The sequence below is a fragment of the Triticum urartu genome, chromosome 3A, assembly GCF_056163025.1.
Source record: "Triticum urartu cultivar PI428250 chromosome 3A, HENAU_Tu73, whole genome shotgun sequence".
NCBI classification, from domain to species: domain Eukaryota; kingdom Viridiplantae; phylum Streptophyta; class Magnoliopsida; order Poales; family Poaceae; genus Triticum; species Triticum urartu.
Window position 1 is genome coordinate 715457415 of NC_141875.1, and position 23547 is coordinate 715480961.

Consider the following 23547-nt stretch of genomic DNA (forward strand, 5'->3'; position numbering starts at 1 on the left):
CGGTCCAGCCCATTTGGCCCAACAAGTTGGTGTACTTTTTGTTTTTGTGAAAGGAGGGATAGGATAGGATTGGCCTAGAACCCATACAAAGAAAATAAATGTGCATGTTTGGTTATCTTCAGGCCACTTAGGCCCATTTGTAGTCTTGTACGTACTCAGATGGTATTTAGCTTTCGCTGTGATAGGAATCTTTGTAATGTACCCTTTGTATTCGTGGCTCACTGGAGTCCTGCTTGTATATATATGTTCTTTTGTGGTGGTTCCATCGTGAACTCGTGTAATGGCACTGCTTGGTGGGCGTGTATGTTTCTACGTGCACCTTGTGCTTGGTGGGCGTCTCTGGATCGTTATTATGCGGAGCTTAGCACCAAATGTTAAAGTCTGTATAGTACCGATCTTGGGGTGTTACGAGCACGGTGGATTATACCGCTTCAACGTCGTCGAGTTTCAGCGGCATGGTGCAGCTGGGTCTCATCGGTGGAGGCGTGTCGATAGACGCACCCAAGGTTGTGGCTAGGGGTAAGACGGCGGTGACTACTTTTTCAGCGTGTGCATGAGGTTCTCGTCGAGAGTCTGCTATACTGGATGAGCGCTCCCGTTTCTCCTAGAGGGTGTCTCAGGGTATGCGAATGCTCCCGATGTCTAGGTGATGGTTTTTTGTGTGTTTTCAGGCATAAGGTCTTGCTGGCATGATTTTCACTCAATGTCGGGTTTGTACGTGTTGTGTGGTGGTTTCACGTTAGTTTGATGTATGCTCTTTGTCAGACGTTGATGAATAATCTAATAATGATTCTATTTGACATTATTTAAAATGGCTCTAAAAATAATTAGGCGCACTTAAGGTTCCTTTAAAGTGATATTGTAATGTACTGGTCGTCATGTTGATTATGACTTCACTTTTGCTACCTCTGTCCACCTCTGTCCCAGAATATAACGTTTTGATAGGATATTTTAGCCTACTAAAACATATTTTATTTTGGAATGGAGGTAGTATTTAATTGGCAACCAGCAGAAAAAACTTAGTCAATTAAATATGCTAGTTATGTAACTCTCAAGTGGGAACATAAATAAATTTCCTAGTTATTTGATGAGTATGGCTGTAACTCAATACACTAAATAACCAGGAAATTTATTCGACGAATCCATGAAGCATGTGACGTCAGCAAAGCATCTTGTTGTTGTTGTTGTTGTTGTTGTTGTTGTTGTAGGCATAGGAGCTTGCGCGCCAGAGGAAGAGGGCAAAGCCGACAGCGTTAAGGCCAGCGAGCAAGCAGTAGAAGTAGTCAAGGTGAGCACGATTAAGGTTGTCCGCGAACCAGCTATCCCCGCCGGCGCTCCTGGTGATGCGGTCAATGAGGGAGATGAGGAAGACGCTGATGAAGTTGCCGATGCCCAAGACGCTGTAGTAGAGCGCCAGGCCCAAGCTGCGCTGCTCGTGTGGCATCTGGTCGTAGAAGAACTCCTGCATCCCGACTTCGGCGAACACGCTTGCCGTCGCCATCATCACATGCTGCGGCAGCAGCCACATCCAGCTCATTGGCACAGTGGCACCGGCAACATCCACTAGACCATGCTCGCGGGCCACCTTTAACCGCCGAGACTCCACAAGTGCCGCTGTTGACACCGCCGCAAGCGACATAGCTATGCCTGATCCCAAGCGTTGCAGCAACGTCAACCCCGATGGATTGGCCGTCATGGAGCGAAGCAATGGCACCAACACCCTGTCATAGAAAGGAACAAGCACAAGGATTGTTGCCGGGCCAAACAGCAGCAGGGCGGCAGACGGCAACTCTAGGCAGCCAATGATGTGACGGTCTAGGGTGCGACCTTGCTTGTTGAACAGCGTCATGATTTGCGCAAACACCATACCATAGGATAGGCACGCCGCCCAGATAGACAACAGGTGCAGCATGCTGTGCGCCTCCTCTACCTCCTTGGCTATAGCAGCCGCTTCTTCCTCCTGTCGGGTTTCCTTGACAAGCCAAGACACAATGCTCCGAGCAAGGAGCGTGACGGGGTTGTTGACGCCAGAGGTGGGCGTGTATAGGCGGTAGGTAGAGGTTCCAATGAGGAACACAATGGCGGCGCAGAGCACCGTGGTGCATAACATACCGTATCCAATTGCCCAACCAAAGGACTCCTGGATATATCCAACTCCACCGAGAGCCATGGTGGTACCAACGGCTAAGCAAAAGTACCACCAATTGAAGAAGGAGCTGCGGGCAGCATGCTCCCGAGGGTCGTTCGCGTCGAACTGATCCGCAGCGAAGGCCAGGGCACATGGATAGTCCGCGCCTTGCGCGAGGGCTATGAGGTAGAGAGAGGTGTAGAACAAGGCCACTTGTAATGAACAAGGATGGGAAGAGGAACCGTCGATTCCTTGGACGGGGAGCACGGATGCTAGAGTCATCATGCCATACCCCTGCACATTAATTAAGAAACAGTCCGTAAATATTCACTACTCAAGATTTATCATTCCAATAGAAAGATTTTCTCCGTCTATGCATAAAAAGGGCACCATCGATATCGTGTTGCCTGCAGGTCCCTCACTCTGAATAGGGGAAATGTTCGAGCAAATGAGCAAGAGAAAACACAGATGTTTGTTTCTAGGCCTTTTTCTTCTTTTATTCCATTTTCATGTATATATGTATGCAATGTTACATCAGATGAGCATGATCAACTCCCCGTAAAAAAAAGATGAGCATGATCAACAACTAATGAATCTACATTCTGACTAGATTAACTTGTAGCATGTCCTGCATTTACCAATCCAGATCATGAATGTCAACTCAGACTACAGTTTAAGATTTAGAACTATGCATGATATTGTAGAAACGAATTTCAGGAGTTGTGGTCCCACTCTAATCAACTGTTGCCGATGGAGCTAAAACTATAGACATTACCAGGACGTAGAGCGTGAAGGCGAGTATGATGGATCGGTAGCGCCCCAGCCAGGAGTCGGCTACGAAGGCTCCTAGCAGTGGCATGATGCTGGCCGTCCCAACCCAGGCGTTCACGGCCATTGCCGCCGCGGCGTTAGAATGGCCTAAAGGCCCTGTTAGGAACATGATGAGGTTGGCCTGCACGCCGTAGAAGGCGAAACCGCTAGCGACCTCCAGCACTGCATCCATGGTGCAGATCAATTAGTTATAGACGTATATACTACCTAGAATATATAACTGGAACATACCGACGACGAAGAGGGCCGAGCGCCAGCCGCCAGATGTGCTGCGGTACACCGGGCGGCCGCGGTAGTCGGAGACGCCGGCGAGTGGCGACTCATCCGTACCAGGAAGAAACGGGACCTTCGTATCCTCCATTGGTATCTTGTTCGACCTCTCGGTGTTCACTTCTCGCTTGCAGAGATTAAAGGTCCTCTCTTAAATGGGACACGAAAAAAAAACACGCACATGCTAGCCAGCTCATCTGCTGCAGACATTATAACTAGATCTGGCCGTAGTGTAACGATGAGTATCATATACAAGTATCATGCATACGATACTAGCATATGATACTATTTTTATAATGCATGGTATCATGAGTTAGTATCTTAACTTGCCTTATTAATTGTCATGCATGAAATAAATTAGTACATCATTTAATATGATACAGTATCATGATATGATACCAGGGCTGGACGCACAAGCGAGCTTTTTGGCTCGGCCCGAAACACACTCCAGCTCGGCCCGACTCAGCTCAGCCCGGCATAGAAAAAGGTCGAGCCGAGCTGCAAATTTCGCCCCGTTCAGCGACCGAGTCAAGCCTGTTTCTGCTCGGTCCAGCTCGGTGGCTCGTTTCAAAGCCCAGTGAGTTTTTTTTATGGAGATTTGCAGCCTAGTGTAATGACACGAGCAGCCCAAGCCCACTGAAGCACCCCGACTACACAAGTGACTCAAAAAAAACCATAGCGAGTGCGTACACAGGACGCCGGCCTCCTCGTCTGCTATAGGATTTGTTTCTCCGCCGCCGCGCCGCCTCTCTGGTCATGACCTGACCGTCGTCCTCCTCGCCGTGCACAACGCTGAAAGACTCCCTCTTGACAACATCGGCGGACGCGCCGCATCGGACGACGCCGTTCGTCGCTCCCGTGGTTCCTCGCCAACCGTGCCGCCGCCCCAAGTGTCCGCCGCCCTGAGCATGAGCACACTGCATCAGCGCCGGCGGCGCGCATGCATTCAAACTGTACACAACACACCGGCGGCTAGCACGTGGACAACACGCATGCACTGGCACTAATTGACGCAGGCAAGCACGCACACTGCATCCGCGTCCATGGATACAGCAGGGCACACACAAGCCACTCGGGCGGGACCGTGCCACAGCCAAGACGAGCCGAGCCTCCAAAAGCAGGCTCGTTCATCCAGCGAGCCGAGCCGAGCTTGGCTCGCTCATGGCGAGCCAAAGGCAGGCTCGGAGCAAACTCGGCTCAGCTCGGCTCGTGTCCAGCCCTATATGATACCACATCCTCATTTTTTTCATTTAATTGCGTGACACATCATTAAAAAAGTCTAGGTGACATGCATGATACCGTTTATGATACTTACATTACGACCAGCCTTAGGTAAGGATTACATCATGGTAAAGTTGTCACCGTCGTGTATCCATCAATGGTCCAACGTTGGCAACAGTGCACAATAACCAATCCTTTTTTCTTGAGAAAAAGTAGTAAATTACGTAATACGTAGCTAAGCAAGAGTGTATCGAGCATGTGTGACCTGTTGGACGAGAAATCCCTGAGGCATGCCGTGACGTTTCGCTGTAATAGCTAAACATAACGAGCACATGTCCCTACAATGCACATGCAGATGTCCTGCTGACACGGTGCTCACAAAATCACCTCTCTTACATCATCATCCTTGATGGTGCACGTTGTCTCGTCGGTCTATTTGATGAAGAGTACTTATTAGTTAATAAAAAAGGAATATATATATATATATAGAGAGAGAGAGAGAGAAAGCTAAGTTCCGAATAGTTAGAGTTTTGTGACAGATCAAAACGTATCAGACAATGTTGGATCGTGATTGGACGGCCATCCTATCTTTGTGTGCTGATTTCAAACAATGTCGCTTTTCCATCTGATGGCCCCACCTGCATGCTGGCCATTGGTCCCTCCATCTCGATGTGAATGCTACCGTCATTTCTGTTCCAATGTGACAGGTTGGCTTGTTGTAGAGCGAGATGGAGAAAGACGTGAGAGATGGATGAAATGACAGGACGTTTTTCACTTATACATGCATGCAGTGGCGGAGGACGGACAAAAGTTGAGGTAGGGCGGGATTTGGTGACTAGCCACCGACAACGCGCGTCGATGCGCCGCCCTGCGTCCAGCCTGCACCGTTACGGGTCCTCCGCCATTGCATGCATGTTGCAGGCCCGTTACGGGCTGCTGCTTCCGGACGACCTCTTCCTAACCAATCTCTTCTCACCCTTGATTTGCATGGTGGGGCCGTCTCTCTTCATTTCCCAATCCTTTAATCCCACCTCAGTCTGTAACTCAGCTTCCATAAAATCCGCGCGTAGGAGTAGCAAAGCTCATCACTGGGCATGCAAGCATGTCGTATGCGGCTCTGAGTTCATGCACGTGTACTCTCTCTGTTTTTAAATAAAAGTTTTTCTAGGAATTTCAATATGGACTATATATATGGAGCTAAAATGAGTAGTAAGCAGCGTTTTTCTTTGTGCATGTCGATGAGCAGGGCCATTTCATAATGCTAATTATTACTTGTTTTAGGTTTTTGCTTTTTGATCTTTGGGACCAATAAAATGATATTAATATCAGCCACCGGACAGATCCACATGCGGTGTGCGGAGCGAGCTAGCATGGGGCGCCATTCATGAGCCGGCACCCACCATCAATCAGAGCTGGCTAGCTCGCGTGGATGGCCAAATTAAACTACCGACCCCGCAAATCCTCGCTGGTAAAGTACATTTTTAGAGTACCCACCCCTACCGGAACACAAGCGAAAACATGTTTTAGAGGATCTACACCTAGGCCTTTCTTATCTAGTCATTCATTCCACGCATCGTGATTCGTGCAAATAATTTTTTCTTTTTTCTCTCTCATATAGAACATGTCTTGAGGTTCAGACCTTTGCAGAACAACAAAGCTTTCTAAATAGAATCTAGGGTAAAAGAGTTAGATTTTTTGGTCCAACATAAATATACAAAATAAGTTGTTTTTCATTTAAAAAATCTTATTAGTAGTATTTATGTCGGACAAATAATTCTGAAAGATTTATCCTAAATTCTAGTTAGAAAGCTTTGACGCGCTGCAAAGATTTGAACTTCATGACATGTTCTATATGAGAGAAACAAAAAAGTGAAAATTACTTGTAGAAAGTTAGTTGTGTCGCACGGATCTTAAATCGATATTGGAGAGCCAGGATAGAAGGGCCTGGGTGCAGGTGCTCTAAAAATCTGCATCCGAAAGACAAGCCCCCTTGCAAACAAATCCTCGAACATGTGGCAGGTGGGGTGGCGAAGCGGCAGGAGCACGAGCAGGCATCGGCCTTGTCCTCGCTACAATGACGACAACCAGAGGAGCTCGAGAGGATAGAGGCCAGGGACGGTCGGCAAGAGCTAGCCGTGCTGCCAGAGTTAACGACGAAGGAGGACCAGCGGAGATCAAGCCATGACGATGCAGGAGGAGAGCAGGCGGTCAGAAACAAAAGGAGCCGGCTTGGCTAGGGCGACGAGGAGGACCGGCATAGGGCGGCGCCGGGAACAGTTGCGGGATCCAGAGAAGACGACAGTCAGGGCGAGGAGACGACCTTGCCGACCATGGCGCTCGGGCGAAATCCGGCGAGGATGCGATGAAGCCAGAGAGAGGTGGGATGGAGACGATCCAGGGGAGAGGAGGCGTTGCGGGTGGGGATAGAAGGGAGGTTGGGGAAGTGTGGGGTGGAGGCTGCTTGCGGCTGTAGTGAGCAGAGAGGGAGGGGGCGCGAGGATGGGGACATCGGGGCCGGGTCGAGGTGTTCCGTGGGTGCGTGTGTGTGTGTGTGGACAGAATAGAATGACAGAGAGAGGTGAATGAACCGAATTGGAAAAATGACAAAGTTATCGTGGCGCACCACGTTCTGATGCGTCATAGGTAGAATAGCAATGCCGCTTATTTTATAGCCGAGGGACCCCAAATACCCGTGGCACACCCCATATTGATGCGCCACGGGTAGCACCCCTAGCCAGCTCGACCAAGACATAGTCGTGGCGCATGCATATCTTTGTGTGCCACGGGTATCCAACCCACCAATAGCTGTTTTTCTAGTTGTGTGTTCATCGGATTGTGTAGGCGCCTAAGGACACTCGTAGACTTTACCACGGTTTACCGTTTCGATATCACGATCTCTCGTATTAGTCAGAGGAGTGTTCTAGATTTTGCTTGCAACGCGAGCCCATAAGATAGCCAAAACAATTGCCCGTCATAACATTTCCATTGCAGATGTTTAATCAACTCATAGATGAAAACCTGCATAAAGTAATGGAACGCGACAATGGTGTAGACATGCATAAAGTAATATCATACTTTGATTCACAAGGCAAACCTTTGGCATATAATCTCGAATCTTCGAAACATCAATTCCAATTGACAACTTCATCCATAACCAACTATCAAGACTTATTTCCAACACTATGGGTTCGGGCCAATTCATTACCATTTATTTAAGACGGTTCTAAAGAGTGACACCCATCAAGTTTCAGAGAACTTCCTTATTATATTTTTGCTTTTCGTAGAAATCATTGCAATGTATTCTAGAGGATCAAAAAAACTTCGCAAGCTAAAATAAGATTGAACAAAGTGCATCAAAGTTCTAACTTGTCTCCTATGGCCCCATGATGGAGGTCCACAAAATATGCATATAATACATTTTAAGGAATCATCAGGGATGCCATCGAGCCATCATGTGGACTCTATTGGGTTGTGTGCGAGGAGCTCAGGATGGTCTTTTTCCTGGCCTAGAGTAAAAATCAATGTGTTATCCATTGCCCATAATGGTAAATATCTAAGGCACGTGGTTTCGAATAGCTAAGTTAGAAATAAAATGTGGAAATTTCCTATAATCTTTAAATGAAATTGAGGATAATATTTCTCCTTTAAATTTGTAAAATATTCACGGACATTGAATTGCCTAATATCGCTTTCCCGATCTACAATTTTTATATGTGGTGAAGTAATTTTTGGTAAACCTATAATTGTAGTTAGCTACATTTTTCTTGACAAGCTAAATACACGTGCATGCGAACCACTAAGGAAGAAGATTTTACCTAATATTTTAAACCTTATTGTTCAACTCGGTTATAATTTTGATGGTACAAAAGGAATAAACCATGTTCTATTTTGGGTGAACAGCTGTTAAGCCGACAAAAAAGTGGTCGACGACCTTTCTTATGGCTCTTCCGCATAGAACGCCAACGGAATCAAAATAGGACATTCTACGCGATGTTTACGTATTTTGTATAAGCCTAGGTTGAAATTTGATTACAAGACATTGGTCCCACTATTAATTAGGTAAAGTACTTTATAAGGAGTGAAAGCATAAAAAATCACACGGTAGTTTAATTTATAGGATACTAGTTTACAAATACTAACACCATAATGCATAACATTTTAAACTAGTATCCTAGTAACATCATATTTATTTATTACTAAAATCTCAATGCAAATCTATTTACTAGTTCTGTTCTTATTAGTTTTTCTGGATCTATGCGCCATGATAAAATAATAGAGCATGATATTGACATGAGCTTTCTTTATTAACTGTTGTGCCATGTCTCCTTATTATCGATTGTATTGCAGTATAGATCAATGAATCTCCCACTGTGCGAGGCATAAGAATGTGATGCCACCAAGGACGCATTAGATTTACAAGATGATCATATATATTATGCTTGTTACTCGCATCCCAGGCTTGATGGTCAAGTGGACAGGCCGTTAGTTGGATCTAGCATCCTCTTGATGGGCTTGCCAACGAAACTCAATCAAGTATGTCCAGAAATCAAACATAAGGCCCCACAAAGAAGGTCCACAAAAGATGCATATAATACATTGTGTGAGATCAATATGGCTGCCATCTAGCCATGCATGCGGACTGTGCTGGGCATGTTTGCTGGTTGTGTGCTAGGAGATGAGCCTGGTCTTTTTCCTGACATAGAGTAAAAATCAGTGTTTTGTCCATTGCCCACAATGATAAATATCCATGGCAAGTGGTTTCGAACAACTAAGTAAGAAATAAATTATGGAAATTTCCAATAATCCTTAAAATGAAATTGAAGATACTATTGCTCCCTTTTAGTTCGAAGAATAATCATTGCCAGTGAACTACTCCCTCCGTCCCATAATATAAGAACGTCTTATACACTACACTAGTGTCAAAAACGTTCTTATATTATGGGATGGAGGGAGTACCTAATACCTCTTCCTCGATCTATAATTCTTATATGTGCAGAATATTTTTTTGGTAAATCTATAATTCTAATTGGCTTCATTATTCTTGACAAGTTAAATGCGTGTGCATGCCAACCACAAATATTTTTTAAACGTTACCGTTTGACTTGTTCACAATTTGGATGGTACAAAAGATGCATATAATACATTGTACAAAATCATCAAGGCTTCCATCAAACTCATGCATGTCGACTTCAATGGGAACATCTGACGGTTGTCTACTAGGAGTTGAGTCTGATCTTTTTCTTGCCTAGAGGAAAAACATGGTGCTGCCCATTGCCCATAACGGTAGATGTCCAAGGTAGATGTTTTCAAACACCTAACTTAGAAATAAAATTGGGTTAATTTCCTATAATCTTGAAAATGAAATTGAAGATAGTATTGATTCCTTTAAATTCGAAGAATATTCACATCCATTGAATTACCTAATACCTCTTTCTCCATCTATAGTTCTTATACTTCTGAAGTAATTTTTGGCAAATCTATAATTCTAGTTGAGTTCATTATTCTTGACAAGCTATATACACATGCATTCGAGCAACTAAGGAAGAAGAATTACCTAATTTTAAAACCTTATCGTTCAACTCGGTTTCTTTTGATGCTACAAAAATAATAAACTGTTCTCAATGCATGACTAAAATTTCACGCGACCATCTATCACTAGTAGAAAACGGGTCAAACGTGAAGCACATTAGTGCCGGTTTGTATTTGAGCCGGTACTAATGGTACCATTAGTGCCGGTTCGAACGGATTTGCATTAATGCCGGTTCGTGTTGAACCTTTAGTACCGGTTCGTGGCACGAACCGGCACTAAAGGGGTGGTGGCGGGCTGGCGTCAGGCCGGGGCCCCACGATCCCCTTTAGTACCGGTTCGTGGCACGAACCGGTACTAAAGGTCTAACCTTTAGTACCGGTTCGTGCCACGAACCGGTACTAAAGGGGTCTAACCTATAGTACCGGTTCGTGCCACGAACCGGTACTAAAGGTCCCATTTTCAAACTCTACCCCCCCCTGTGGATCGCCTTTTCAGTTTAAAAAAAATAAAAGAAAATAAGTTTCTCATGTGATATGTGGTCTAGTTGTTGGGAAAATTTGCAAATGTGAATTTTGACTTTATTTGCAAAATCTCTCTGAAATTTGTAAAAATGGGCATAACTTTTGCATACTAACTCGGATGAAAAAGTTTTTTATATGAAAAATCATCTACTCGAAAAGTTACATCCGAATTTAACTGGGGGAACCCCGTTAAACATTTGCAAAATCCTCAAAAACCTAATGGAAAAAAAGTTACGGGGCTTTTAAGATCTAGAGTGGAAAAAATTGAAAAATATTCAAACAGTGGGCAAACTGTGGTCAAACAATGGTCAAACTAATTATTCTAGAATATTAGTGTTACTAAATAATTATTTTAGTTATTTCAATTTTGGTCAAATCTGGTCAAAGTGTGGTCAAACAATGGTCAAACTAATTATTCAAGAAATATTAGTGTTACTAAATAATTATTGTTTTTAAAACAATAGTTTCAAACTCAAACAGTGAAATGTGTCACTTCATGCTCAAGCAAAATTCCTGAAGGTTAATAGGATTGACATCTTACTATTGTCAGGAAAACAACAAGTGCAGACTCGGAAACGAAGGAGAATAGAACTTGAAAGTTAAGCGTGCTCGGGCTGGAGTAGTGAGAGGGATGGGTGACCGGTCGGGAAGTTAGATGATTTGGAATGAGTGATCCACACTTGAGCAGTTAAGAGAGGTGATTAGAGACTAAATCATCAAATAATTCAGAAAAATTAAAAAAAAAATCAAATTTTTTTTCCAAAATTTTCAAAAAAAAAATTCAAAAAAAAACCTTTAGTACCGGTTGGTAACACCAACCAGTACTAAAGGTCCCCCGTACCAGGGCGCGAGCTCACGCCACGTGGTGGCACTTTAGCGCCGGTTCGTGCCGAACCGGTAAAAGGGGGGGGCCTTTAGTGTCGAAATGTTAGTGCCGGTTCCATAACCGGCACTAAAGGCCCTTACAAACCGGTACTAATGGTCCGTTTTCTACTAGTGTATTCAGCTGGCAAAAAAATAGTCAACGGCTTCTCTTATGGCTCTTCCACACAAAATGCCAATGGAATCAAAATATACCATTCTAAGTGATGTTTATGTATTTTTTTAACACTACATCGGAACTTTATTACAAAACAATTGTCCCATTGTTAATTAGATATCATTAGATAAATATGTCTTGTTGCAACTCATATTTTGGTGCCATATAGTTATGGTACTTGATAAGGCGTCAGAGCATACACAATCATAGAGTAGTGTAAATTATATGATACTAGTTCACGATACTAACAGCATAATGCATAACATTACCAGAAAGCATCCTTGTATTATCATATTTATTTATTTATAAAATCTTAATGCAAAGTTATTTACAGGGTCTATTTTTATTAGTTTTTCTAGTCGCATGTGCCATAATACAGTAATAGAGCATGATACTGCTATGAGCCCTCTTTATTAATTATTGTGCCGCATCGACTTATTATCGATTGTACTGCAATATAAATCAATGAATCTGCCATTGTGCGAGCCATAAGAATGTAATGCCAGAAAGGTCCAATTATTAGATTTACACAATGATATCACGCTTGCTACTTGCTCCTTAGGCTCGATGGTCAAGCCGATGGTCAAGCTGACCGACCAGTAGTTGGATCTAGCACCCTCTTGATGGGCGTGTCGAAACAACTCAATCAATCTGTTCAGAAATCAAACATAAGAGGCCCCAGGAAGGAGGACCACAAAAGATGCATATAATATATTTTACAAAATTATCAAGGCTGCAATAAGGCTATGCATGTGGACTCTAGGGCTACTCATAGTGGGGAGTATCATATACTAGTATCATGCATGTGATACTAGTGTATGATATTATCTTCATACATCATAGTATCATAGAGTAGTATTATAGATGTTCATGTTTATTGTCATGCATGACACAAAGTAGTATAACATTTAACAAGATACGGTATCTACCTATGTTACTCTAACCATCTCTATCTTCATTAATTCTCTGCCATATCAGCGTGTTTGTTATTCCTGAGTGCATGATACCGGCTAAGATACTATCACTATGGCCAGCCTAACGGGCAAAACTGTAGGTTGTCTGCTAGGACCTAATTCGTGGTCTTTTTCCTGGCCTAAGTGGAAAACCGTTGTGTTGTTCATTTTCCATAATGGTAAATATCCAAAGACGGTGGTTTTGAACAACTAACATAGAAATAAACTGGGAAAGTTTCTTACAATTCTTAGAATGAAAATGAAGATATATTGCTCCCTTTAATTGACAAGAATTTTCACGGCCACTGAACTACCTAGCTAATACCTCTTTCTCCATCTATAGTGCTTATACGTGCGGAAGTAATATTTCGTAAATCTATAATTCTGGCTATATTATTCATGGCAAGGTAAATACACGTGCATGCTAGCCACTAAGGAAGAAGATTACCTAATTTTATAAAACTTATCGTTCAACACGGTTATACTTTACGTGGTACAAAAGGAAATAAACCATGTTCTCAATGCATGAGTAAAATTTCGCGCGACCATCTGTTGAACCGGCAAAAAAGTGGTCAGCGGTCTCTCTTATTGCTTTTAGATAAGCGTACGTTTAAACTTGATTACAAATATTGATCCCGTTACAAATGAGATATTATTTGATTAATATGTATAGTTGCAACTAATATTTTGGAGCCATATAGGGGATGGTACTTGATAAGACCTCACATTCTACGCGATGGTGGTGAAGCAGACCGGTCGGTAGTTGGATCTCGCATCCTCTTGACCGGCATGCCGGCACAACTCAATCAAGTATGTGCAGAAAACAAGGGCGCGCGAAGGAGGTCCACAAATAATGCATGTAATACATTGTATGAAATCCTCAAGGCTGCCATCAACGTCATGCATGTGGACTCAAACGGGCATGTCTGGCGGTTGACTCCTAGGAGTTGAGCCATGTCTTTTTATTGGCCTAGAGGAAAAATCAATGTGTTGTCCATTGCCCATAACGGTAAATGTCGAAGATAGATGGTTTGAAACGCCTAACTTAAAAATAAAATTGGGTAAAGTTCCTATAATCCTTAAAGTGGAATTGAAGATAGTATTGCTCACTTTAAATTCGAAGAATATTCATGGCCATTGAACTACCTAATACCTCTTTGTACATCTATAGTTCTTATATTTGTGATGTATTTTTTGGTAAATCTATAATTCTAGTTGGCTTCATTATTCTTGACAAGCTAAATACACGTGCATGCTAGGCACAAAGGAAGACGAATTACCTAATTTTATAAAACTTATTGTTCAACTTGATTATACTTTAGATGGTACAAAAGGAAAAAAAACATGTTCTCAATGCATGACTAAATTTTCACGTGGTCATCTGTTAAACTTGCAAAATATTCAGCGGTCTCTCTTATGGGCTTATGGCTCTTCCGCACAGAACGCCAATGGAATCAAAATATGCGATTCTACGCGATGTTTACGTATTTTTTGTTAAGCATACCTCGAAACTTGATTAAAATATTGGTCCTGTTATTACTAAGATATAATCAAATCAATATGTATAGTGGCGCCATATAGGGATGGTGATGTTCGGCAGGGAGAGTGCGATGGCTGTGGTGGAGTTCCCAGCGGGGGCTGTTAAAAAGGCTGTGCCGGGCAGACGAAGAGGATCGCCGCAGCACTATCTTTGACCGGCGTAGAAACCAACAAGTCGGTGAGTGGGGGAGCTCCATCGTCGCGCCGCGTGGGGAAGACGCAGTACGCATCTCGGGAGTGCGTGGTGTAGTAAATAAAGCTGACCGCGGATGCCTTGAGTCGCTGCCAGGTTTGGGACACCATGAGCCGTTGTCAGCTTTATTTACTATTTGGCGTAGCGCCCCGCGCGTGAGGCAGGCGGTGACGGCACACGTCCGTTAATCTACCCACAATGAAAAGTGACATAGAGTAGTAAAATCCATAAATTACCATTCTAAGTTACTAGTACCTTCATAGTGAACTAGCAGTGCGACCCGCGCATTTGCGCGGCTAGGTTTACTATATGTTATATCTACATTGATTATTATTTTATTTATATTTTGTCACGTAATCAACTATGAATTGAAATATAGATGAAACATAAATCATTTCTTATAATGACTGTGATTTGGTCAATATATTGTGTGCTAGCATGTGAATAGTGACCAACATAAAATGACCAATGTCGTCTTGAGTCCATGACTGGTTATGTAAAATAACGGACCTTCATTACAGTTTTGGCTTCCCTCTAGTCACCATCGAGCTATCTTCCCATAAGTAATTTTAGGATGAATTTTTCATCAAAATAAAATATAAACATTCATATCTCAAAAAAAAATCTAGTGACGTATCTGTCTAAACATAAGTTGATGTATTAGTACAAACATCACCACATAATGTCTTTATCTTTGTGTTATCGTTTGTCTTCAGTTGATATAATGTTTTTCCTCCAAATTTATAAGTAGGACACCAATAGTGTGATCTCAAATTAACATTACATTCTCTTTCACTCACTATTCTATTGATAATTATTTTTTATTTTGTCTATGTTCTCCTGCATGGTGCAATGATGTTTATTTCTATACATCCACCAAAGTGACTTATCACATATTTGATATGATTTGTTGCTACCTTTTTGCGAGACATTTCCACTCTGATCGTGCTTGTGTTATTTTCAGAATTTCGTTTAGTAATTCATGAAAATTGATATAATTATTAGTGATACGGTTGGCCAAGAAGTATTTAGAATTACTTTTTCCTGGACTCATAAAGTGAGTGCCTGCTAAAAAGTAAACCACACACACATCATTTGGGTTTTGGAAACATGACATTCGAACTTAGTGTCCTGGCCTATGCTTTTTATTTTCACCTCATTAGCATCCATATCGTCCTATTATGTAAAAATCGTTAGATGTGGACATCATAGAAAATCATGAATAATCCTAGCTACAAACGAAATCTTCTACTACTCTTTATTCTTCTCGCATCAGAAAGCTTATTGGCGACCAGTCAATAGATTAGCCCACGACGGCCATATTCAAACAGGAGTGCATTTTGCGTTTTTTAAGTCATATACCTCAGTTTAGAATTCAATTCAATTCTTGAATGAAGAAAAATAACCGCTGGCTTAAAAATTAAGAAATTGTAGTTATTTTCAAAAGTAAAATAATATTTGAGTGTAGTGCATGATCAATATCTGATGACTTGGGAAAAAGCTATTTATGCATGTATTTTTTTTGACGAACTAGCAGGAGCTCTGCTTTGCATTAAGTAGGGCAAAATAGTGTCCATTACAGTTTGGGAGCAGGCTGGGAACACCCGCAGGGCCTCAAGAGGGAGCAAAGAACAAAAGTAAAAAAGAAGAAGAAAGGAGTTTAGTTACATATTGGCTGCCTCTTGAAACATGCAGATATCAGCCTTTGCTTTGCCCGCGACTACATGCGCCGGTGCCGCTTTGTGCTCAAAAATTCTGGCATTCCTCTCCTTCCAGATATGCCAAGCGATGTACATAGCAGTGGAGACACGAATCTTGCTATCAATGGTAGGCGCAGCAGTATGAAGACAAGCCCACCACTTGTTAACTGACGTAGCAGAGAGCACACTTGTAACCATGGACACATGAGAGTCCGCAAAATTTTGCCACACCTCCTTAGCAAAAGGGCAAAATAGAGCTAGATGGGCGGCAGTCTCCAGGGTCTGATTGCAGAGCATGCAATTGTCGGCGTGAGGCCAGCCCCTGTTACTTAATCTATCAGCCGTCCAGTTCCTGTTTTGAAGCAGGAGCCAAATGTAGAACTTGACTTTGGGCTCAGCCTTTGCTCTCCAGACCTTCATGAGCCTTGGTTGATGAATCCTAGAAAGGAATTGAACATGATACGCAGAGGTGGCAGAATAAGCACCGTTTGTAGTAAGATTCCAAGTGATTTTGTCCCTTTCAGTTGTGATATGCACAGCTTGAACACGATCCCAAAGGTGGATGAATTGATCCAAATCATTGGCATTAGCAACACGTTCCAGTCCTTTCATCCATCTCCCTTCCGAGAGGGCCTCTTGGACAGTTAGGTTCTTCCGGCGGGCGAGGCGGAAGGCAGCTGGTGCGATATCTCTCGGTGCCTGTCCGTCTAGCCATTTTTCAGTCCAGAACTTTGCCACTGAGCCATCCCCGAGAGTGATGGTGGTACAGGCCGCAAAAAGTTGTCTATCCGTTAAGTCACACGGCACAGGGGTCCCCTTGCAAGGCTTGTCCTCCTCCTGCCACTCGTTCCATAACCACCTTAATCTTAGAGACCTCCCAAAGCAGCCAATACATTTATGCATGTATGATAAGATAGATTATGATGACATTGATCCGATGGATTTTGTGAATAGCAGATATGTTGTCCCATGCGTGTTCTATATGTTTCCTTATTAAAATGACATCCGTAATCAATGTTTTTTTTTTGGACAGATCGCATATCTAAACATCATATTGTTGCCATGCAGCGGGACTACTGATTTGTAAATAAAAATTATTACACTTCAAATTTGAAATATCAATCTATATCGAATAGTGTAATTGATAATGGTTATAGACATGACATACATGCTTACCCCCGCGAACAAAAAACACTTACATATTTATAATATGAGAATTCTAATCATATCGTTCTCAAGCTTTAAATCGGATTTGGCTTTCAGAGTATCCTTGGTGGAATAAGCAGTACGAATATTGTATTGTGAACTATTTTATTTTCTTAATTTTTCTATATGCATGTACACAGACATACTCTTTTATTATTTCAAGTGAACCACTACTCATGCATGCCTTCTCTCTCGTGCGCATGCACCCACACCTATGCATGTAAGCAACATACGCATGTTGACTTGGTCATCCGTTACTACAAAGTAAATATTAGATGATGAAGTAAAATAGAACCTTTCTTTGTGAATAACCAACCTATTCAGCTGAACTGATCTCCAAGACACATGCATTATTTTTCTGGTGGTGAATTTTCATTTAGAATTGACTATTAGGCATTTTATTGATAAAGCTCCGCCACACCTGATTTTCATTTTGAAGTAAATGAAGTTAGATCTATCTAGTAAAAAAAATCTCAATTCAAGATATAAGAGATTTATAACTGAAGAAAACAATTATTATAGGCTTATTAACGTGTGTATAATGTATACATGAACTTCTTTTTGTTTCTTAATTGGAGGTTTAATTAATACCTGTAGGATGTCATGCTCCAGCGAGACTGCTGGTATATTCACACGCATCGTCTTCATTAACCATCCATATCTGATTCCATGTTTCTGAACTGGCTGATGTTTGCGCGGACAGAATCACAACATATCAAGCAACTGGTTGCTTCTAGTCTGTTCATGCAACTATTAGATTCTGAACATTGCTGTAAAAACAGCATTAACTTAACTTTTTTCAATAAGGAAGCACATCTCAACGGTGTCTTCAACATGTCCGTTGACTTTGACTTTTGGGTATCCTATTCTACTCCGTTGCAGATGCTCATAGGACACGTATGTAGTCATATTTCCTGTTCTTTTTCCTTTTTTATTTCTCCGATGCATCTAGCATGACAACATAAAAGTTCAATATTGTTTCTACATATTTTTACATGTTACGTACGAAACTTTAAATCTCAACCGTTGTTATTTTAATCAAACGGTATAAAAAACATTACCATATGTGGACGAACGTGATGGCTTGTTTTACTCTTGTCTTAATTATTATATAATAGATAATAACATAAATGTGGTGACATAGAGATTTTCATTTATTAGCTTATAGATTTATCTTGTCTTAGTATGTGTGATATTAATCATGATATGAGTAACTAGCTAGGTTACTTAATTTGTCTCTCTACTCATGAAATGGAAAATGCTGTTGGGCACACCATTAACGAGGGTGCCTCTCGGTAAAGATTGTGAAACTGGACAAGCATGCACCCTTTACCGAGAGGCGCTCTCGATAAACATGCACCAACCAGTGGAACCTAGAACCTTTACCGAGAGGCCTCACGGTAAAGGATAATAACCATGCGTCCAGATCTCGAACCATGTTGCTAGGTTTTGACGAACTTATTTTTTCACAAAAAAACGAACAAAAAAGGAGCACTTTTTTCCTTTCAGAAAGACGCACGGCCACGGCCGTGCCACTTACAAAAGCAAAACTGTGCCTCTCGCCGAAGGAAAAGATAAAAAAACACGTTTTTTTTTTGTTTCCGAGAGACACGGCCGTTCCTCTCGCAAAAGCAAAACCATACCTCTCGCGTTAGCAAAACCGTGCCTCTCACAGAAGGAAAAAAAATAGAAAACGTATTATTTTCCGTTTTCGAGAGGCACAGCCATATCTCTCGCAAAGGAAAACCGTGACTCTCGTGGAAGCATAACCGTGCCTCTTGTGAAAGTAAAAAAAAAACAGAAAACATTTTTTCCCGTTTCTGAGAGGCACGGCCATGCCTCTGGCGATAGCAAAACCGTGCGTCTCGCGGAAGCAAAACTGCGCCTCTCATTAAAGAAAAAAATATGTTTTACATTCAAAAAGAATTTAATTTTTTTTGTCCAAAAGCTAAGGAAGACCGGTAGAAAACCAAAAGGCCGAAAAATTCAGGAAAAAACCGTATAAAAAGTCAAAAACGCATAGGAAAAAAATTCTGAGGGAGCGCCCAGAGCACGACACGTGGCCGCTGCAAAGAGCGCGTGATGTGGCGTGCTCTTAGCCCACCCCAAATGATCTGTGGGAAGCTCTCGAAGGAGGGCTAGTCAACTAGAGTTGCTCCTAGCGTTTGGTATCTTTACCTAGTATTAAAGGACGGATGGATTTATAGTTCTGCATAAGTCACCCTTTTATATTCATTGAATTTACGTTAATATCAGGAATGATGGCCGAGATATAAAAGTAGATCTACATAACGGAAGGACCCCTGCCCTATTTGTTGCCCGGATCCTCTCACGTCGCATGAGGCTAAAGCAAAAAAAAATATTGACGAGGAAACCGTGATTGAAACGTATCTGTAATACGTAGTAGTTATAGGTATTGGATTTGGAACCGAATTTGACAATATAGATTCTGAAATAAGTAACTAGCACTGCCTGCCGTCGCTCGCCACGAACGCCAAGCGCCGCATCTATCCAGCGAGGAAGCATCTCCCGACGGCCCGACCTCCGTCCCCGTGTGATCCGACGACGGGTGGAGGACACAACAAGCGACGCCTAGCTCAATGGAGGATGACGTGAGACTGCCGAGCCGACCGGGGAAGGAAGCATCAGGATGAATCTCAACGCCCATGTTCGATCCTCACGCCATCATGCTGCTTTGCTGCCTAGCAGCCATGCATGGGAGGCGGCCCGACCTTGCCCTGCCTCGATTCACCTCCCGCAGGGGTCCTTCGTCTAGCCGGCGGCCTCGCTGGCTACATCGCCAAGCGCTCCGTCTCCTAGGACGACACAGTCCGTGTTGTTGCTAACGTCGTCCAGGCCTACTGCCATCGTGGTAGCGCACTCTCGGAGCGCATCACAGGCGCAGTCGAGTGACTCGAGATTGAGGCCCTTGTCGTCTTCATAGGTCATGAGGCAGTCATTGAGGGAGAGGAGATGGTCTTTCAAGATTCGCAAGCAGGTTAGGGCGAGGTGCCTGGCAGTGGCGAATCATGCGGCAGAGGCGGCCGTGAGGAGCGTAAGGGGCTGTTCGGCATCGCTCCGTTCCACAGCTCCCGGAGCGGAGTTGGCGGAGCTGTAGGTCAAAATGGTGGACTTGCCAGTCACCCGCTCCGCAGATTCCGGGAGCGGACCATTACCGAACAGGGCTAGACGAGGGAAGCGGGAGAGGGAGAGCCACACGGCAGGGAGATGGAGGAGGAAGTATGGAAAGTAGTGGTGGGGCAGGAGCAAGGCACTGAAGGGACGTAGAGGAGGAGGAGGAGGAAGAAGAAATTAAAGGATGTGTTGCAGGCTTGCAGCCACCATTATTGCCTCCTCTTCGTCTGCTTATCAGCTTCTCTCAAAGAGACACTGCACAGAGGTGTGTCGCGTGGGTTCTATTGGGATTCGATGCAGTGTGGAAGGGGTGCACCTCATTATGATCTAACCATCCGTAACTATAGCTAGACATTGATGTCATAACTGATACTAAATTCGTTTCTGATGTTAATGTTAATTATATGGAAGACGCTGCTTGACCAGCTGCCTCCGGACGTTCAGCAACCTGGAGTATGCTTAGTGCAAATTTAGCAGCCTTGGCCAGCTCATGATTTTTTGTTTTATTTTGCTCACCGCTGTTTCTGCGTTTCAATTGGAGAAAACATGATTACAACAGTTTGTGACGAGGGAGTCATTTTTTCAGAGTGATTGATCTCTCATGTAATTCAAATATATGGTTGTATATCCTTATTGCTATTTCAACATCTTCCTTCATAACTAAATTTATAATTGCTTTCATTCTCTGTGATAATTGATACCGGAGGCTGCAAATATGGTCAGTGTGATGCCAACTCCATAGAAAACTTATTGTAAATGCCTGATCCGGTGACTCCTTTTGTTAGTGCCTTGACCCTTGAGTATCAATGTTGAGGTTTTGCTTCTTATTCAGCCATCAGATGAAGGCTATAAATAACTTTGTTTAGAAAATATCCTAATTGCAAAGTTTTCTTTTACAAACTGAAAAAAAAGTGGTCGTGGGCACGAAGCGGAGGTGGTGTCATACGTGTCAAAGGAATTTTGCAGGCTGCAGGGATACAATGATGTTGATGGTGGGCAAAAGATGTTTGCACGCAAGTGGCGACGACGCTTTGAGGTGGTAGGATGATTTGATTTCTCCATTTCAGTGGTAGTTTACACCTTTTTGTTTGTCACATTTGATGCATGAATTCTTGACACTAAGCACATCCATTCCTAAGTAATGTTATGGTAGAAGGTTCATGTCGTCCAATATTTCCTCCACAGGAAAGCATGTCGCTTGTTCATCATAACCATTTTTCAGTTTGCTATTTATCTACTTTGATGGGTTGCGTTCTTTTAGGAGAATGCAAGCATATTTTTCTCGTACTACAATGCGACATATTTGTTAGCAGAAGTTCAGAAGTGGCATTGGCGGTAGCCCACCCTGTTGGATGCTAGATGTTACATTTGCATGCTATCATTGAGAAATAAAATGGACTTTGTCGGTTTAAATCTAATGCGGTATTTGTTGTGCCTCTCTGAGGAACATCAGTAAGGTTGTGAAGAGACACTCACAATCAGGTAGTCACTTTGATGACAATTATGAAATCATGCCATGTTTATGTTTTACACAACATCTCCAATAATGTTGTAGAGTCAAGGAGTTTCTGATGACGTCGAATGCTTGTGGGCGATTTTGAGCCATTTGGTTTACTGGAGAGTAGGTTTTTTCCATTGCAACGCCGGGGCATGTTTGCTAGTATAGTCTTATATAAAAAAAATTGGGCCCTCAAAATTTATGGGCCCTGTGCGGGCTGCACGTTCTGCACAATGATCGACATGGCCCTGCTGGACATTTAGTTGGTGGCGCATATAGCTGCTGCCATGCCAGTGCTCATTTCAGCGGCGTGGAGAAAAAGTGGATGCCGCAAATAGTTAGCTACTGTCTGCGTGGCAGCAAGGGACGCAACGCCACCGAACATGCGAGAGCCACAGACACAACTGCGCCATAATTATACCGGCGTGAAAGGTTGGCAGCGTGCCACAGTTAATATTTAATGGTGGCATGGAGACCCCCGCCACACTCTCCCTGCCGAACACCCCCACCCATACAGATTCATCGCGCAAAACTCCCACCAGTGATGGCGCGAAACGAGGAGGCGGGTGGAAGCGGCGGTGCTGCCAGTGGTTACTGCCCCAGGGACTGGCCACTCTCAATGCTGAATGAGGACGCGTAGTTCGTCATGTGCCACCGACTCCTCGTGCCACCGGACGCCCTCCACCCCGATCAAGGTCTTCCTTAAGAAGTTGAAAGCTACTCCCTCCATTCGGGAATACTTGTCCTTGAAATGGATGTATCTACACTTATTTTAGTTATAGATACATCTATTTTATCCATTTTTGGGATAAGTATTTTCGGACGGAGGGAGTATTCTGCAATCATCATTAAAATTATATGGTATATCCTTCCGCAAACGGTTAGTTAACAGTTTTAACACTTAAGAATAATGGAGATAAAAATTGTGTCAAAACCTGCATGGCCACATAAATTCCTTAGTTTTTCACATCACTTGGATATGAAAATCTCTAAATCATTTTAATCTTTCCTTTATCTATCCCGGTTACCATAAACTGGCATTTTCCCAATTAAGAATTTGATTGGTGTCCTCTAAACTTTGTTAACATTATCTATTTAATTATGAAATGAAGTTTCACAGAAATAGAAATCATCCATAAATGCTTACATTATTTTTCCCAACAGAATTAGTAAAACTAGTCATCAACCCGTGCTTCTGCACGGGCTAGTGATTTGGAAAGCACGTAAGTGTTTTATAATGTTGAACTTATATGTTAATATAGCAAGTTTTAGAAATATATAGGATTTTGATTGGAGTTAGAATTTTTGTATCAATTTATGGAGAGGAGAGAGTAACACATATTAGAAGCCATGAGAATTTGAACCTAGTTATTTTGATTATACATATATTCCCAATGGAAAGTAGTGGTTGCACCGCACCATACCGAGGAAAAATTATGAAGAAACAACTTATTCTAGATGTCTATGATTATGCATAGAGGCATTTCGGCTATGTGTATACTTGGCCCGGGTGAATACTGAAATTAGGAAGAAAAATTAAAATAAAGAAAAACAGTAGTAATTAGGCTTTTTCACGTTCGAGTCTTTATCATCTTTGTAGAGATTTTCTCATAAGCATTTTTGTCCTAGCAAAGGAAGTTGACTGCTCTAATTAAAAACTCAATTTTACTGTACAAAATTTCTTTTGTCTTTACAGCACAAAACCATGTGATCTGATTCATCGACATTGGCATATGTCACTTTTAAGTTCCTGGTTAGCTACTTACTTATCAGGTGCTTGGCC

General features: G+C 42.6%; 1 protein-coding gene across 1 annotated transcript; it reads right to left on the reverse strand.

The window, feature by feature from the left end:
- Positions 1 to 1023: 1023 nt before the first annotated feature.
- On the reverse strand, positions 1024 to 3383 carry LOC125549465 (protein NRT1/ PTR FAMILY 5.10). Its single transcript, XM_048712873.2, has 3 exons — positions 3191 to 3383; positions 2904 to 3121; positions 1024 to 2422 (listed from the first exon to the last, which is right to left on the reverse strand). Exons 1-3 carry the CDS (start codon positions 3318 to 3320, stop codon positions 1160 to 1162), a joined length of 1611 nt encoding a protein of 536 aa, XP_048568830.2. The 5' UTR covers positions 3321 to 3383; the 3' UTR covers positions 1024 to 1159.
- Positions 3384 to 23547: the final 20164 nt, after the last annotated feature.

Excerpts from the sequence above, each read along its gene's own strand:
- LOC125549465 (XM_048712873.2), bottom strand. The coding sequence starts at position 3,320 with ATGGAGGATACGAAGGTCCCGTTTCTTCCTGGTACGGATGAGTCGCCA. Across the intron at positions 3,122-3,190 it reads CTCGGCCCTCTTCGTCGTCG|TGCTGGAGGTCGCTAGCGGT; the intron begins GTATGTTCCAGT and ends CCATGGATGCAG. Across the intron at positions 2,423-2,903 it reads CCTTCACGCTCTACGTCCTG|GGGTATGGCATGATGACTCT; the intron begins GTAATGTCTATA and ends ATTAATGTGCAG.